General features: G+C 54.9%; 1 protein-coding gene across 1 annotated transcript; it reads left to right on the top strand.

Moving 5' to 3' along the window:
- The first annotated feature begins 885 nt into the window (after positions 1 to 885).
- Positions 886 to 9,560, top strand: LOC120511251 (PTTG1 interacting protein). Its single transcript, XM_039728045.1, has 7 exons — positions 886 to 1,128; positions 3,170 to 3,222; positions 4,169 to 4,277; positions 6,818 to 6,926; positions 7,030 to 7,095; positions 7,477 to 7,523; positions 8,991 to 9,560. The coding sequence occupies exons 1-7, from the start codon at positions 1,050 to 1,052 to the stop codon at positions 9,032 to 9,034; spliced, it is 507 nt and encodes a 168-aa protein (XP_039583979.1). The 5' UTR covers positions 886 to 1,049; the 3' UTR covers positions 9,035 to 9,560.
- The last annotated feature ends 7,730 nt before the right edge of the window (positions 9,561 to 17,290 follow it).

Here is a 17,290-nt window from a genome sequence, read left to right as displayed (position 1 = left end):
GAGGGAGCTCCTAGCACACTGTGTGTCATAAAACTCATGCCTGGCCAGTGCTGACCCAGGTGCCAGGTTGGGATGCAAAGCTTGGAATTACAAAGTGTAAATATTTATTATTGGTGTGAGATGTCCCAGCCAAATCAGGGCACCCAGGAGGGATTTTTTAATGAGGTTCTTATGTCCATCACATGCTCAGGTACAGCAAAATTGACTGAGCACTGACACCCACACTAACAGATCTCAAATCACAGTAAAACTTGGCAAAGCCGCTGTGTTTCTGCTCATCCACAGATCCAGGTGTCCTTGAGTCCCTCTGGCTGCTGTGACTGAGCTGTGACACCAGACGAGCCTGGGATGCTGTGGTACCTTGGTCATCCCAGGGATAAAGCCACTCTTTATCTCTCAGGGACTGCTCTAAGCCCCCAAAAGCAAAATCCTCTCCAGGGCTGGGCTGTTTATTTTACTTCAGCACGAACAATACCAAAGTCTTCAATAAAACCACTAACCCATCACATCGCGGTGTGTCATGAGAACTAATATTTATTTTACCATTAACGTGCTTCCGTGCTGTAAAGCTTGATGAACCGGTGCGGGAAGGGATGCGGGACCCTTTGGGGTGGGTTTGTGCAGGGGCAGGCGGTGATTCTCTTGGGAAAATTAACCCTGGAGGTTGTGTAAAGGCCGCTCCCCTCTCCCTCCTCCTGCTCCCGCGGGGGTCTGGCCCCCTTCTGCGGGCGGCAGCGGGGTCCCGGTGAGGGCAGGCGGGGGGTCCCCGGTGAGGGCAGGCGGGTCCCGGTGAGGGCAGACAGGTCTCCGGTGAAGGCAGGCGGGGGATCCCCGGTGAGGGCAGGCAGGGTGTCCCCGGTGAGGACAGGCGGGGGATCCCCGGTGAGGACAGGCGGGGTTCGCCAGGCCCGGGGGTCTCTCTGCGCGCTCCAGCCGCTCCACCCGCCGCCCCCAGCCGCTGCAGCCCCGCGGGGCCGCCCCCGGCCCGCCCCCGGCCGGCCCTACATAGCGGCGGTGCCGCCCCCGGCGCGTCCCGGCCCCGCTCCGCCATGGCCCCGGCGCTCCGGCTCTGCGTCCTGGCCCTGGCCCTGCTGCCCGCCGCCGTCGCCGCGCAGGAGGTGGCCGGAGGTAAGCGCTGACCGCGGCCCCGCCGTGGCTGGCCGGCGCTCCGCGCACTGCACCCCAAAATCCCGGCCGGGCAGTTGCTTTGGACCCCGTTTCTGTGGGGTGTCCGGTGCGGGCACTCCGAGTGGGCAGTGAGGGCTGGGAGGGAAGGCCGTGTCCCTCGCTGGCAGTTCCGCAGGTGGGATCCCGTGCAGCCCGCTGTGTCCCTTCGAGGTCGGGAAAGTTGCGTGGGTGCTGGAAGTGGAGCTTTGCTCGCCTCTTTTCCGGCGTCCACTGCAATGGAACTTCCATGCCCAGGGGAGCTGTGGCTGCCCCATCCCTGGAAGTGTCCAAGGCCGGGTTGGACGGGGCTTGGAGCAACCTGGATTAGTGGAAGGTGTCCCTGCCCATAGTGAGGAGAGTGGGACAAGATGAGCTTAAAGCCCTTCCTACACAAACCATTCTATGATTCCATGATTTAGTGATGATAACAGCTCAGGTGAGAGAGCTGCTTACCTTCCCTGGCCAGGGGCAGTTACTGGGCAGCCAGGCTCCTGCTGATGGCCCTGTGGAGGGTGGGGAGAGTGACTGGGGCAGCCCCAGACCCGGAAGAAGACAGGTGTTGTTGGCTATGGATGGGTGTCCAGCTGCTCCTCCTTAGTGTCTGGGGGATGGAGCAGAGCCCCCAGAGGTCTGCACTAGGTGGAGTAGAAGAAGCTGGGTGGGGATGACTGCCTTCAGAGTGTCCTGAGAAGTCTGCCCCCTCTTCCAAGCCAGGAGCTGTTCTCCATTCACTTCACTCCTCCTGTAGCCAGCTGTCAAAAGCATTACCCAGGTGGCTTCTAGCACAGCAGGAGCTGCTGTCGTGTCTCTGTCCCTGAGGAGTGCAGTGCTTCCTGTGCCATGCCTTGTGAGCTGTCTGGCCACCTGAGATGGGACATTTGGACAAACCAAATCCTGAAGGGCTGTGGTGTCCTCGAAGCAGCCCATTCCCAAACGGCTCTAGGTGGGTGGCTTTGACTGAATGACTTGGAGGATGATCCCCAGCTAGGGATGCAGGAAAGCAAAGCCCAGTTAAAACCACAGGCTCTACTTTTGCCCACCACTGGCCTCCTGTGGTGTGGGAGGGTGTTTTGTGACTCCTAGTAAAGAACAGTCCTGGAGCAGCAGAGGCAACGCTGTGCTTTTCCAGCCTCAGTTGAAGAAATGGGGAAGACGCAGCTTCAGAGTGTTTAAAATCTGCAATCTCAGCCTCTCTGGTGTGTAAACACCCTTATCTGAGCTATGTTAATCAATTGCCCAGTTGTTTGGAAGGCTATACAGAGCATGTGACTGCTGACAGTGGGTCATAGCTGAGGGTTCCTGCCAGCTGGAGGGAGAAAATCCAGCTTTGCTGATTGTGAGAGTGGAAAACAAGCACCTCTGGGATTGATTTTTTCCTGATTACGACACTGCAAAGCAATGATCCTTCATCCAGCAGTGAGTGGTCAGGCAAATTGATTTGAGTTTTCCTTTTAAACCACTGTCAAATAGGCTGCTTAGACTCTTAAGCAGGAGTCAGTTTTAAATGGCTCATTCTTGAGGACTTGGCAAACCACCCTTCCTGCAGATCCAGGGAAGCACACCAATGAATTGCAGGTGAATATCCTGTAGAAAGACATTTTCCAGGAGCACTGCTGGGAGCTGTAGCTCAGCTCAGAGTGGGGGCTGGACTGGGCGTCACCCAGCCACTGCTTGCCCTCATCCTCATAGGGTCCCTCCAGACCGACTCTAGCTGTGTGCCCTGGCTGCCCTACTGCCACAGCAGATTCTCAGGCTTTTAGGGAAATAAAACCCAAGCGAGGAACTCGCAGCTTAGGGCTTTGTCAGCAGAGCAAGGCAGAACTTGCCTTGCATTTGGGCTTCCCACCATGACATGGAGCACGTGCTGAAGCTGGTGGCTCTTGCAGCAGCAGCATGCACTGCTGCTGGCCCAGTGGTGGGTAGGAGCAGGCTTGGAGGAGCCCAGAGTTTTAAACCACTGAAGCTCTTCAAAGTCCTGAGGTGTCTTGTTTTCTTCCTGCAGATTGTCGCCAGTATACGAACAGGAGCTGTGAAGAATGCCTGAAAAATGTCACTGTGAGTAGCAGCAGTGAGGCTCCCAGCCTCTCACCATGCTGAAAAAGTTTCCTTCCTGGAAGCAGGGCTGGTCCCCTGCCCTTGTCCCAGACATGCTGCAAATTCCACCCACCTATGAGGGTGAGAGGGCAATCCCTCTCTGGTGCTCTGGAAGGAGGTTGCTAGAAACTGGGTGGGTTTTGTTGTGTGCTTTTTGATTAGAGTAATGGAATTGCTGAGCTGCTTCCTGATGGATGGACGATGTGCTTGGAGAAGGGACTGAGTGGGCTGGGCTGGCTGGTCAAGTTCCCCTCCAGCAGCTGGGCCGTGGCACTGGGTGGGCGCAGGATGTGTGCTGGTGTCCTGCCAGTCCCTGCTGCCTTATCACAGATATCAGCACACTTGAACTTGAGTCAGATCTTGCAGCTGATGTAGCCAGAACCAGTTTGACCAAACCCCTACTGAATGCTGGGGTTGGGGATTGGAGCCACCAGGAGAGGAGCATGCAAAGCTCTGCAGATGGTCTGTAGTGGCTGGGCACATGCACACCTCTCCTGCTCATCAGCTTTGTGTGTGTAGAGCGCTTTGTCTCAAAGGCTTTCTTCTTATCTCAAAAATAAACGTAAAGGATTTGTGTTATTAATGGTGGGATTCTTAAGGCTGTCCTGGGCAGGGCCAGTAGTTGGCTCAATGATCCTTATCAGTCCCTTCCAGCTCAGGACAGTCTACAATTCTAAGCCAGGAGAAGGATTCTCAGCATCTTTACTTGCTCTAGAGCTCTGCACTCCCCTCTCCTGCCTCTCCTGGTGTGATCTGTGCTCACACAGCTCTTACTCCTGAGCGCCCTGTTGCTGCTGGGTGCTGTCTCGTGAGCCAGCAGAGGTGGCCCTGTGCTGTGGCTGCCAAGCAAAGCGAGGGTCGCTGTCAGTGCAGCAGTAACGCTGTGCTGCCTGCTCCTGTGTCCTAGTGCCTGTGGTGTGCCAGCAGCAGGAGGTGCATGGAGTACCCCGTCCGAAGAATCCTCCCGCCGGCCGACCTGTGCGAGCTCCGCTCGGCGCGCTGGGGAGTCTGCTGGGGTGAGTGCCAGCCTGGCTGGTGGCTGTGACAGTGCTTGCTGCTGTGGGAGGTTCCCCTGCCTCCCAGCTCTCTGCCAGTGTAGCAGTGACAGGCTGAAGGCAGTCAAGGTTCTGCAAACTTCCTGAAGCGTGGGCGGGGAAGCAGAGTATGAGCAGTTCCCTGCCTTCTGGCAAGTAGGACCTGTGAGGATTTAGCTACTCCCAAATACATCCCTTATGCTTTGGTGTGATGGAGGCTCCAGACATGGCTAGCGCCTGGGAACAGGAGTGGAAGGTTCTCTGTGGGCCTCTGCAGCCCTCCTGGTGTCTGAATCCCAGATCTCTCCTCTGCAGCTGGCAGGTCACTCTGTGCACTGCTTCTGGTTCTTCACGTGGCTGCTGTCCCAGGTGGGCTCCTGGAACCAGAGGTGTGATCACTTCTCTGGGAACCTGTGTGTGCTTCTAGTGCTGAGTGTACCGTGGTCCTGCTCAGCTCTTACCCACCTGAGAAAAAACCTCTTCTAAAACTACCCCTGCACATGCAGGTCTCCTCTGGGAGCTTTCTCTGGTGGGCAGCTGCCTCTCCTCCCTGCTGCTCTGTTTTCTGAAGGATTTCTGGAGAGATTGGTGCCTTGTTTAGACCAAGCTTAGTGCATGTTCATGCTCAGACAGGAGCCAGCTTTTGGGGGCTGGAGAAGGAAGGAAGCAAGCTGGGACCTGGTTGCACTCACCCACCCCCTTGATGAGGAGCCTGGAGCTGAATTGCCGTTGCCTGTTATCTTTTGTGCTTGAGGCTGGGCTCTCTTGTCTGCCCACAAGAGTTCAAACTGCTCTTGTGCTTGTGGAAGAAGAATCTCCTCTTTGTGAGCCCTGTGGTATGCTTTTCTGAAACTTCTGTAAGACCTTGAAGTGCTAGTTTTGATGTGAGTAGCTTCACAAAAGGTTTCCTTATAGAAGATCACATTCCTTAGCTTGCAAAACTCGCTATAGAGAAGATTAGTCCTGTGGGAGATTAGCTCTTATGTGATTCTGCATTTTTGGTGTGTGTGACTTAGCCTCTGTCATCAGCTGGAGGAGTGCCTGGTGCTCTGCCTCAGACCTCTCTGTGTGGGAAGGGGGGAGCTGAACCCCAGGCTCATCCTGAAAGCCCAAAAGGGTTTCAGAAGCACTGACGCTGCTGGAGTCAGCTCAGGCTGGAGTACCTAAAAGAGGATCTCTTTCGAACAGATAAAAGGAAGAAGTTTCTTACAATAAGGGTGATGAGACAGTGGCACAGGTTGCCCAGAGAGCTGCTGAATGCCCATCCCTGGAAACGTTCAAGGTCAGGTTGGATAGGACTGTGAGCAGCCTGGTCTAGTGGAAGATGGAGTTGGACTAAATGACCTTCAAGTGCTCTGAGCAGGTTCAGGTGCACTGAGATTTCTGTAGCCTGGCTGTCGTGTGCAAAGTGGCTCCTAAACAAATATTTCCACAGGCACAATTCTGTGAACAGCCTGAACCACACTTGGAAGAACCTCCTCTTTGTTGTTGCCTGAAATCCTTGGCATGTAGATGTGTCAGTTTTGGCTGGTGTCTCTACTGCCATTACTGCAGGAGCTGAGTGGGATGAGCAGGGACCAGGGCTCACGGCTGCTGCCTCGCCATGTTCCAGCAGGCTTTGTTCTGTGTGTGGGCAAGCAGAGCCCCCCAGCCCTGGGGAGACGTGGCAGTCAGGTGCAGGAAGCAGGACTTGGCCCTCAGCTGCCTGAGCAGCACTGCTGGCCCCAACCTGACAGATTTTTTTTCAGTTTATCTCTTGCCCAAGGACTTCAGATGCCGCTAAGTGCTCATCTCATCAGAGATGTCTTCTGAGGCTGGCTCCCATGGACAGTAATTCCTCCCTGTCAGAGATGATTCCTTAGCCCTGAAGCCTTCAGTTGTTGGGTTTTTTCCCTCAATGGTTACTTTTTACCTGGATTAGTGATTAAGATAGCTTTGCTCCTGTTTCTGCCAGAGGAGTTTGACCTGAGTGCGTTTCTCCCTGCCAGTAACTGAGCGCTCCTGTTAGCAGGGACATGTGCTCAGCTGGTGTTTATTTGTGGGTACCAACACTTGTTATGTCTACATAGGTTTATCTACATTGTTATCCACAGCTAACAATGTCCATTTGCTTTCCCAGGTGGCTGCAAATCTCCAGCCCAGTGACTGAAGCTGCTGGTGACAGTAGCTGTATGTTCATAAACAAGATAAGAGAAAGTGGCTGTAGGATAAGAGGAAATGGCCTCAAATTGCACCAGAGGAGGTTTAGGTTGGATAGTAAGAAAAAGATTCTTCACTCAGAGGGTGGTCAGACAGTGGAACAGGCTGCCCAGGGTAGTGGTAGCATCCCTGGAAGCATTCAAAAAACACAGAGCTGTTGCACCTGGGGACATGTTTACTGGAAGACCTGGCAGTGCTGGGGGAACAGTTGGATTTGATGACCCTTGAGTGCTTTCTCAACATTAATGATCCTGTGATCCTGTATTGTAACCCCAGACAGCTGTGTCTGTGTGTGCTAAACACGTTTTTGTCAAATCCTTCAGTGAACTTTGAAGCCCTGATCATTGCAATGTCCGTGGTGGGAGGAACACTTCTGATCATGTTGGGGGTCTGCTGCTGCTGCTGCTGCTGTTGTAAGAAAAAGAGCAAAAAGTAAGTATTGGGGGGTGCCCTGATTGTGGAGCAGCTCAGATGCAGCCGTGTGCTGCTGCAGGACTGAGTGCTGAGTGCACTAAGGGGTTTTTCTGTCCACCAGGCCAGACAAGGATGACGAGAGAGCAGCCAGGGAGCGGGAGAAGAGGCGGGTTCGGCAGGAGGAGAGGTGAGTTTGTACCACAGACCCTGAGGCTGCAGGATGACTTGGCTGCTGTCTGTGCCATGAAATGTGATGCCAGGAGGCACGTGGGGCTCAGCACATGCAGTCAGTGGCTGCTTCAGCCCTAGCTCACACACAAGCCTCATTAGGAGTGTCACGCCGGGGTGACTCGTGGATGTAGCATCACAAGTTTTGTGTATGCAGCTCCCTGAGGGCTGCTGATGTGTGGGCTCTGGTGGTCCCCAGAGACTCCCTGAGGTGGCAGGCTGAGCAAACCTGCCAGCCTGGAGCTCCCTTGTTTGGGAATAAGCAAGGAGCTCTGGCTCTTCTTGTTCCCTTTTGTACCACCAGTTACTGACTCATGGCTTTTTTGTTTGCCTCTCGCAGGAGAGCAGAGATGAAATCACGGCATGATGAAATCCGAAGAAAATACGGTACAGTGCTGACATGAGTGATTCAAACTAAGCTTTAGATGAAGCAGCCTCTGTAACTGTGCTCCTTGCCATGGTTACAGCTGTAGATGAGACCTGGCCAGCAGGGAAAATATGGTCCCTGCTTCTCTTGGCTCAGAGTAAGTGTAGAGATGCTGGGGTCATGGTGTGTGAGCCCATACAAGGGCTATTTTTCCTGGGCAGGGAAGAGGAAGTGTATAATGTTCTCCAGAATGTGTTCTCCAAGCTTACCACGTGGGAGAAGCTGATGGAGCTTGACTAGAAGGTAGAAGCAGAAGCTGGCAGACACAGCACCATCATAATCCTGTTACCCTTCAGACACAGCCCTCCAGTAATCCTGTGGTGAGCCAGCAGTCTGGGGTGTGGGGCCAAGTAGGAATCAGAATGCCCACAGCTGCAGGAGCACAGAGCAGGCACCAATCCCACCCCAATCCCTCTGCTCCTCTGTGCCAGCAGTGGTGTCTCAGTCCCCTGGGGATGGGAGTGCACAGCCTCCCTCCTGGGGCTGAACTGCCCCTCAGGTGAGTCCCACAGACCTGGGCCAGGTCTGGACCTGCCTGAGGAGAACATCAACTTGGAAGTTGCACTGTCCCTCCAGCCTGCCCCTTGGAGCTGCCGGGGGCTCTGCCAGTGTCTGGCTGTGGAGCACTTGGGCTCATGCATGCTGCACTTGGTGGTCTCTGGCTTTGGAGGGGCTGTAGGGAAAACTAGAGACCTTTCCTCTGCCTGCAGCAGCTGTCCACTACAGGTCCAGATTAGGCGGGAGATTCCAGGGCCTCTGGATGGGCTGGATCCTTTAGGAAAGAGCAAGCAAAGCATTGCCTGAAGGAGCTCTTGGTATGGGAAGCATCTGCCTGTGGAAGAGCTGTGCTCTGGGCCTGTCTTGCAGTGTCAGGGCTGTCTTGCTGCAGCCTGACCCCAGAGTTTGCAATCTTGTCCTTTGTGGCTCTTCTTCAGAAGTGTTGAGCTGGGAAAGCATCAAACAGCATGGCACATGGCTTGTTGCTAGCCCAAAAGTCAGCCCCATACCCTGCCTTGCCATTTCCCAGTCTCGATGCAGGAGCAGGGAAGCAAGTCTAAGAACAGTTTTAATTTAATTTGGGTCTGGGCTCTTTGCTTGTAATCCAGTCTGACAGAAGGGCTGTGTAGAGGGGAGAGGTCTGGAAGATTAGGCAGGCTGCTTTACCTGGACTGTACATGAGCTGCCTGGGAGAGGAGTTTGCCATCAGGTCAAGCTTCTCAATGGATGTCTCCTCTTGTGCAGAAGGGGAGAGTGAAACAGTGCTGACTGTGGGCACTGCTCAAGTAAGAGCAGGTGTTTTGGGAGAACTGCAGCTGGGAGGCTTGAGGATGCTTAAATGACAAAGAGTTATTTCCCAGGACTGGTTTTCTTGCTGGCTGTGACCACTGTGGGAGCTGCTGTCTGAACAAATCTCTTCTCTCTTCTAGGCCTGTTCAAGGAAGAGAACCCTTACGCAAAATTTGAGAATTAGCATCTCCAGACACACCCACCCACCCTGGTGAACAGTGCCTTCTGCAGAGCCAAAAGTCTCCAGGCTTCCCCCCACCACCATGGTGCCACTTCAACTGCCACAGAAGATGACCCAAATCCTTGGTGACACCATTGTCCCCACTCCAGGTGCTTGGTCTGCCCAGACTTTGCTCTTGCCCTGCTGGTGCAAGAAACCGTGGTGGCAATACTGGAGGATGGAGCATTTCTTCTCACTCACCCCAGGGTGGTTGTGGTGTCCAAAGCAATGCACATAACAGTCCTTGTCCCAGCCAAGGGCAAAAGCAATGTCACACATCTCCCTCACTCCTGCCTCACCAAGAACACTTCATGCACACAGAGCTAGCCTCTTCTGCTCTTCTCCCCCCCTTTTTTTTTTCTTTTAGTATACGCAAAAGCCAGCAAGAGTTTCCTGACGTAAGGGCTAGCAGGAGGCTTTGGCTGTCACTCCAGGTGCATGCACTTATCCCAGCACATTAGCAGTCCTCTCAAAGAGCACAAGTTTCTGGTGATCTATGAGAAGGGAAAGTGCTGAGAGGGGTCCTGGTTGTGCCCTGGGCTCCAGACACTTCTGCAGCTCCGTTCCCTCCCCTGGCCACACTCCAGCCCCTCACTGTCTGTCCTGTGATGGGAGCATCTGTTCTGCACACACATGGAGATGCTGAACTTTCCTAGAAACCATAAAATCTCTCCTAGATTTCACTGTTTTGTAGTTTTTTCCGCCAGGTGAGGCATCATATTTATCTGGACATCCTGTCACACTTTCCATAAATAGGAGGGGGCATCAGCTCGTGAGGTCCCCACCCTGTTTGCCTGCTGATATGTTTCAAAAGGCATTTGCTCTGTAAACACCTGCTCCACCCAGTTTCCCTCGATCAATGCAGCTTTTCTCTCTAGGCTTTCCTCTGAAAACCATTTCCACTATTTTCCTGTGGGCAGCAAGCTCTGGCTGAGGCAAAGCTGGGGCTGGACCCAGCCCTTACCACGTCCCACTCCTCGGGGTCAGACACAGCACTCGGCTCCCGCTGGCCATGGAGAGTCCTGAAGACATCCTTGGCCATCCCTAGGTCGAACACAGATTTCCTGGCCCCAGCAGCCTCCTTTCCCACTCTGCTCAGGCTTGTGAGGCCACACCTGCACTGCTGGGGCCAGCCCCGGGCTCCCCAGTGCAGGAGAGATGCAGTGACTCGAGCCAGTCCAGTGCAAGGCCATGAAGGTCTGAAGCATCATTCATGTGAGGAGCAGCTGAGAGAGCTGGAGCTGCTCATGCCAGAGCAGAGCAGTCTTGGAGGGACTTTGAATATGTGTATAAACATTTGATGGGAGGGAATGAAAGCAGGAAACCAGGCTGGTCTCAGTAGTGCCCTGTGACAGGACAGGAGGCAATGGGAGCAAACTAAACTGCATGAAATTCACCCATGGGAGCTGCCCCACAGAATCCCGGGATGGGCCAGGCTGGGAGGGACCACAGTGGTCACCTGGTGCCACCTCCCTGCTCCAGCAGGGCCATCCCAGAGCCCAGGGCACAGGCTGTGTCCAGCCAGCTCTGGGATATCCCCAGTGAGGAGACTCCACACCCTCTCTGGGATCTGTGCAGGGCTCCGTCACTGCCCAGGAAAGTTCTTCCTCGTGTCCAGGTGGAACTGCTGGGCTCAGGCCCTGCCCGTGGCTCTGGAGCCATTGCTGAGCCTGGAGCAGAGCCCGGGCCCAGCTCTGCCCCTCCTGCAGCCAGGGCCAGCCAGGGCTGAGGGTCCCTCTCAGCTGGGGCTCCTCTCCAGCCTGAGCAGCCCCAGCTCCCTCAGCCTTTCCTGGGCACCCAGATGCTCCAGGCCCTTCAGCATTTTTGTCATCCTCCATTGGACCCATTTTGGGTGCTCTAGGTCTCTCTTGTTCTGAACAGCCCAAAACTGCATAAAAAATAATGACAAGGGGAGGCTCATCCCACCTCTGCTGAGGAGAACCCATGGCACCCCATGGTTGGGATACCCACTTCCATTCCTTTTTCTGCAGACAGACCAGCAAGTCCTGCCAGTGGCATGTAACCTGATGTCTTTGATGAAGACAACATGGACAGTCTCAGGAATGGTTCAGATCCTGGATCCTACAAGGCCCTGAGGGATCTGGTCCAATGTCAGTCCCCCTAAAATACAGATGTCCTTCAGCACCCAAGTGCTGCAGCCTCCAGAGGCTTCAAGGCAAAGCCCAGGTTTGTGAGGGATCACTTAATCTCCTGGAGGTCTCTGGCAAGCAAACAAAACCAACCGAAAAGACACAGCAAAGCCTGTTCTCCAGCTGAACAGAGATGTGTTTGGTTGTTCAAAGGCTCTGATAAGGTGACTGAGATTAAAGAACAAATAAAAGTACGATTAGGGCCAAAGTCCCAACTCCAGCCAAAACCATACAGCCAGAGCAACAACGCACTCCTTGCCTAAAACCACATTTATCCAGCTGCTCCTCAGCCTTCCCAGCCAAGAGGAGCTCTGTTCAGTGCTGGCACAGGCTCTGCCTTGTCTCTGGCACATGGTCCCCGGGACAGTGAGGTCCCACACAGCCCAGCAGCCACAGCACTGCTCCTGCACTCAGCTCCCACCACCCAAATTCCCAGCTGGATGCATTTTCTCCCTGAGCATCCTGTCAGAGAGCTGGTAGCCATGGGCATGGCCACTGCAGGCCAGGCTCCCTTCAGTGTCCAGGAGAGCTGTTGGAGTTAATGGGAAATGGGCATGCCTCGCTGTCTGTGCCGAGTGTAAAATTAACTAAAGATCAATTTAGGTGGGTGCTGCTGGAGCGCGCTGCTCGGCGGCGGAAGGGGAGGCCCAGGGCTGATAGATTGGAGAACGACTGGGAGAGCAAACTGCACCTTGCTGATAAAGCAGAGTGCTGGATACCCCAGAGAGAGTCATCCAGAAATTATCATGGGGCAGTCCAGGAACAGGTCTGTCTGGAAACTGGTCTGAAAAGCAAACAGAAAAATGGTTTACTGCAAGTGAGGGGACCTTTCTCAAGTTTCTCTCCATGGGGAGTTTTGTGGGAATAATTGTAGACCCAGGAAACTGGAGTGTCTCAGAACTCAGCTTCCCCAGTCTGTGCCTGCATCTGGGACTGCCAGCTGACTCCTGCTGGGATGGCACACACAGTCCTCATGTCTTTTCATCCCCCTTTAAGATCCAGCAAGCTCCAGGCTGCCAGGGTACAAGTGACAAAGTGACCACAGGTTGGCAGAAAACGACTGAGATAAATCCTTGTTTAAGCAAAGAGCACGTGCAAACACACGAACACAACATAAATATAAAGAGAAAAATTAAATAATTAAATACAGGGGAAAAACACAAGCAATGTGAGCAGGGTCCTTGTGGTCATCTGCAGGGAGGAATGGAACCCAGTCCTACATCAGGCATTAATTCCCTGTCTTATCCCAGGGGCAACAACCTCCTTGCAGGTCCTCAGACTCTGGCTACCTGCAGGAGGCAAAGGGACAAGTGTGGAGTCAGGAGACTCTGGGCTCAGGCATCTGGGCTGCCACTGTGGATGCAGCCAGTGCCTCCCTGGTACTGCCCTGTGGGCTGGCTCCTCGCCCCCTTGTACCAGCCAGGCTTCTTTGGGGTCTGCCCCACCATCACAGCACTGCCAAGGGATCCTTCAAGTCCCTCTGACATGAGTTCATGAGTAGCACTTTAACTCCTGGACCTTCCTAGGATAATTTTAACCCTGGATATGACTTTTCTGTACCTCTCCAGTTTACCTGCTCCAGCTAATGGGTTCACTTAAGCAGCATGGACTCCTTCCTGAGGTTTTTGTTTATTTTGCAGATGTTCAAAGCAAGAAGCCATTTCCAGCAGGCGCTCCATCACCCTCCAGCCCCTGCTAAGGAAACCTCTGCAGGCCATTCCAGACCCAGGAAACTCCCAGATATTGCTCCAGCTGACAAACCCTACAGCAGTTTCATCTTCCCCAGGATCCCAGTCTCTGCTGCTAACAAAGACTCCTCCCTGGCTGCCTGCACCCTCCAGGCTCAGCTGCCTCCCTTTGCCACCACACACGAGGATGTGGGACTCCTCCTTAGCCAAGGAATTGTCCCAGGGACCAACAGTGGCTTTTCTCCTGCTCCTCACTTCTGCAGCATTTTCCTGCCATCCAAGCCCTCTCAGGAGAACAAGGAAGCCCTCTGAGGAGAACAGAGCTCCCCTGCTCCTGCCTGGAAGGTCCTTGCTGGCTGCCACCTTTGCCAGGAGCCCTGTTGTGCCGCCCACCTGCAGGCGGCTGTTCACCCCTCGGGGCTCAGCAGGGAGTGTGGTTGATGGCAAACAGAATCTGCCTTCTGCAAACCCAAACAAAAACCCACACACAGCTCTCTGCTGGGTTGTTCTCATGCTGGAGTGCTCCACATCCAGCAGAAAAAGGAATAAGGTGAGGAGGATGAAGGGAGGCAGATGGCTGGCAGAGGTTACAGCCCTTGTAAACCCCAGGGCTCTCCCTTGCACCACCCACTGCTCTGGCAATTGGTCCAGCCCAGGGCTGGAAATCCAGGTCACAGGTCTGCTCTTCTCCTCACTGGAGGGGCAATCACATTCCCAGGTCTCCTTTCCTCTTCACCAGAGAGGCACCTTCCCACATGCTCCTCTTCACCTCCACCCCAGGTACAAATGCACCAGGGATGGCTGCTCTCTAGGCGCAGCTTGTCCAGCAATCCTGGGGAAAACCCACCAGCAGCTCCCCTGGGCCACGGGCAGGCCAAGCAGGAAAGCCACTGCTTGAGAGTGGCAAGACCTGAGGCCATGTCCTTGCTCATCATCTTGCTCAGGGGACAGGAAGGGACTGGAGCCTTTGGGACCCCAAAACTGCCTTTTGCTGAGGTCAGCAGTGAACGAGCTCACCTCCACCTGAGGAGGTGCCCAGTCCCTCCTACAAGGGCACCTTTGCTTCTTGAGACACAGCTGCAGAAGGTGCATTTACCTGGCTGTGTCCTCACCCCACTCCAGCACCTGTGCGAGGGAGAAGACCACCAGGTGCAGTCTCAGAGGAAAGGCCCTGGGACACTGCTCCTGCCCAGGTCAGTCCAGCACAGCCTCTGTAGGATGCAGGTCTGGGCTAGCAGAAGGATCCCAAGAGAGCTGCAGAGGTGCCTCGGATGCAGCCTCTGGCACAGGAAGCACACAGGCAGTGGAGAGCACACGCCGTGATTCCCATCACCACATTCCTGCAGGAACAAACAGCTTTGCCTCTTGAGTTTTTCCTGCACAGGTGCCTCCAGTTGTGCCCTCGAAGAGGCTGGAGACAGGAATAGAGGATATCTTGGAAACCAGACCTCCATGAGGTCACCATGGACTAATGGGTTTGTCCTTAAGGAAACAAGTGAGCTGAGCAGTGGCAAATCCCACCAGTGACCATCAAGCAAGAGGAAACAACCAAAGAGGAGCAAGACCAAGCCTGTCTGGACACCCTCATGTTGATGAGCCTCTGGATGCTCCCAAGCAAAGGTGTCCCCTGCCCTGCAGCAATAGGATTTTCCCTGGAGATCCTGCATGGGGGATGCTCACAGAGCCCTCAACCATCCACCCCAAGCAGCCTTGGAATGCACAGAGCCTGGCTGTGCAGAGGGAAGCAGAGGGGAGAAGCCCTGACCCTCAGCCCCTGCACCAGAGAGGATTTGATCCCTGCAAGCTCTTGCTTGGCTCTCAGGCAGCCCCAGACTCCCAGGGAAGCTGGCAGCCTGGGCACAGAGCTGGAGCCCAGGATGGGTGGAGAACACGAGAGCCCCACAGCAAACTTGTGGTTTTGATGAGGTGGACGGGGAGAGGCAGCACCTGCCTGTGCCAGGGTGAGTGAGGGGAACGCTGCCTCCCTGCTGGCAAAGGAAGGAGGGAGCTGGGCCCTCCTGTCCCTCCAGAGAGCCAAGGTCCAGGCTGGAAGTGATTTATCCACCCTTTATGCACTTCCTGAGCCCTGTGGGCACGGGTCAAAGGAAAGCACACATGGCCAGGTGCTCTCCTCCAGGGCCAGCTGGCACATGGGGCACCTGCTCCTGCAGACTGTGTGTGACACAGCTGGAGCCACTGGCCCTCGTGTCCCATGTCCCAGCCACCCTCTCCACATCCCCACCACTCCAGGAGTCTGTGCCCAAACAGAAGAAGCACACAGTCCCTGCCAAACTGCCCCATCACACAAAGGCATGGCTGATGCTGTGCAGGATGCTGGGATGAGCCTTGAAGGGGAAGGATGTGGCCAAAGGACCTCCATCGTGGAGGGAAGCCTCCCTGTCCTCCTCTGAGCTGTCCTACATTGCCCAGAAGCAGACCCAGTGACCACTTTCCCACTGGTCCTGGAAGCCAGCTGACTTCCTGGCAGGGCTGGTCATCCTGGCACAGCACAGGCCCAGCATGAGGGGATGACAACTTTGCTTCCCCTCATCCCATTCACCTCTCCAGACACCACTTCACACATCAATGTCTTTATGTGCCATCCTCACACTGGCCCCCCGTGCTCCCCAAGCCATCAAAGGAGGGAGCTGGGGGCAGCCACACCCTCAGCCCAGCCAGATGGAGCCATGGTGCACTGGAGAGGACAAGGTCCCTGCCATGCAGGGGTGACTCAGCCACCCCAGAGCCTGAGCAGCACCGACCTGGAGACATTAGGATTGCCAAGAGCTCAGCAGGCACAACCAGCTCTGCCCTCAGCTTTGTCAAGAGGCAAAATCAGGACATGAGAAAGGAAAAGAGAGGGTCAGAGTGGAACACCAACAGCCATGGGTGAAACCAAGGAGTGAGGCAGGGACACTGCCATGGGTTGACAATGTGCCCAACGCTCTGTGTGACGTGGCAGGGGTGAAGGTGCCACTCACCCTCCCAGAGGCTGGGCACTCCCTGGGGCAGGCACAGGGCACTGGTGGGAAGGTCTGACAGGATCTGTGTCCCAGTGCCCCCCCCGGGGAGGGGCCTCTGGCCACAGCACACAAGCCAGGCTCTGGGTGTTTGCTTTCCAGTCTCCCAGGCGGGTGATAACCACCCGCTCCCAGCCAAGGCTCCAGCTCACCATGCTGAAATTCAAGAGGTATTTGATCACGTAAGTGGAATATTTTTACCTATTTATTTAAGTAAAATACTATTTCCCTAAGTAAAACTGTCTTTCTGTCCTCCCTGGAGGTGATGTGCTGATGTCCTTGCAGATCCCTCCACGCTGGGAAACAGTTGAAGTGGTGATGGGAATGGGCAGGCAGATGTTTCTGCTCCTCATCACTGCAGGGCAGTCTGGGGTGATGGGGATTTTCCCTTCTGGTGATGCTCCAAGGGCAGCTGGAAAACAGCATCTTTTGTGAGGCTGTTGCCACAAAGGAAGGAGAATGGCACAGACCTTGGCAGGGCACTGGGATGCTGATCCCTCCTGCAGCATCCCAGGTGAGGGCTCACCAGAGGAGTAGATGTGGAGCAGAAATGTGTCTCTGTGCAAGTTTTTCACATGGCAGCCCCTAGGGTGAGGTGCCCTCTTCCACAGGCTCTGGTTTGGACAGGAGGGATGAGGGAAGGGCAAGGCTTGACTCTGCAGCAGAGCCCTTTGGCTGGGGGAGAGCTGCAGGGTGGGAGGGCTCAGGGTTATTCCCAACCCAGCTGTCAAGTGTAGGGCACTGACACAGGCAGGCAGTGCCATTGTGCCCTTGCTGTGCTACCTGAGCATCCTGCCCAATTTCTCATTTACTGCCAAAAAAACTGGCTCCAGTGACTGGTCAGAGGGAGCAGGCTGTGGCTGGTGTACATACTGTGTAGATTAATTCCTTATGCAACTTCACTCACTGCCTGGAGAATACCTGGGCACAGCAAAACTGTAAAATCTTTTTCTGCCACTCACCTGCCTGGTGAGCTCAGCCTCAGCACCTCCTGCAGCTCCTGCAGCTGGCTGGGACCCTGAGGGCCAAACTTCCAGCCACAGACCCAGCCTGGCTGGGGCTTTTGTCTCTGGGGTGGACAGGGAAGGGGCACAGGTTGGAGGGAAGATCTGCTTGGAGAAGGGGGGATTAACAGAGGGGAAATCTGCAGCTGTGCTGAAAACACTCTCTCCCCTCCTGGGGCTGGCACTGAGACAGCTGAAGCACCATCCCTTGCAAAGATTTGACCATAATCAGGTTTGGATTCAATTCCTTGAGCCAGCATAGGCGGATCCAGCTGCTCTGGCTCTTCCACTGAGCCCTTGCAGCCAAAGGCATCTCTGGGGTGCTGCATCCAGCTCTGCACCCTTCTTGTCACTTCTG

This window comes from Passer montanus, unplaced genomic scaffold (assembly GCF_014805655.1).
Source record: "Passer montanus isolate IOZ18808 unplaced genomic scaffold, ASM1480565v1 scaffold63, whole genome shotgun sequence".
Classification (NCBI taxonomy): domain Eukaryota; kingdom Metazoa; phylum Chordata; class Aves; order Passeriformes; family Passeridae; genus Passer; species Passer montanus.
The sequence above is the reverse complement of the archived record's forward strand: the minus strand, read 5'-3'. Positions and strand labels throughout refer to the sequence as shown.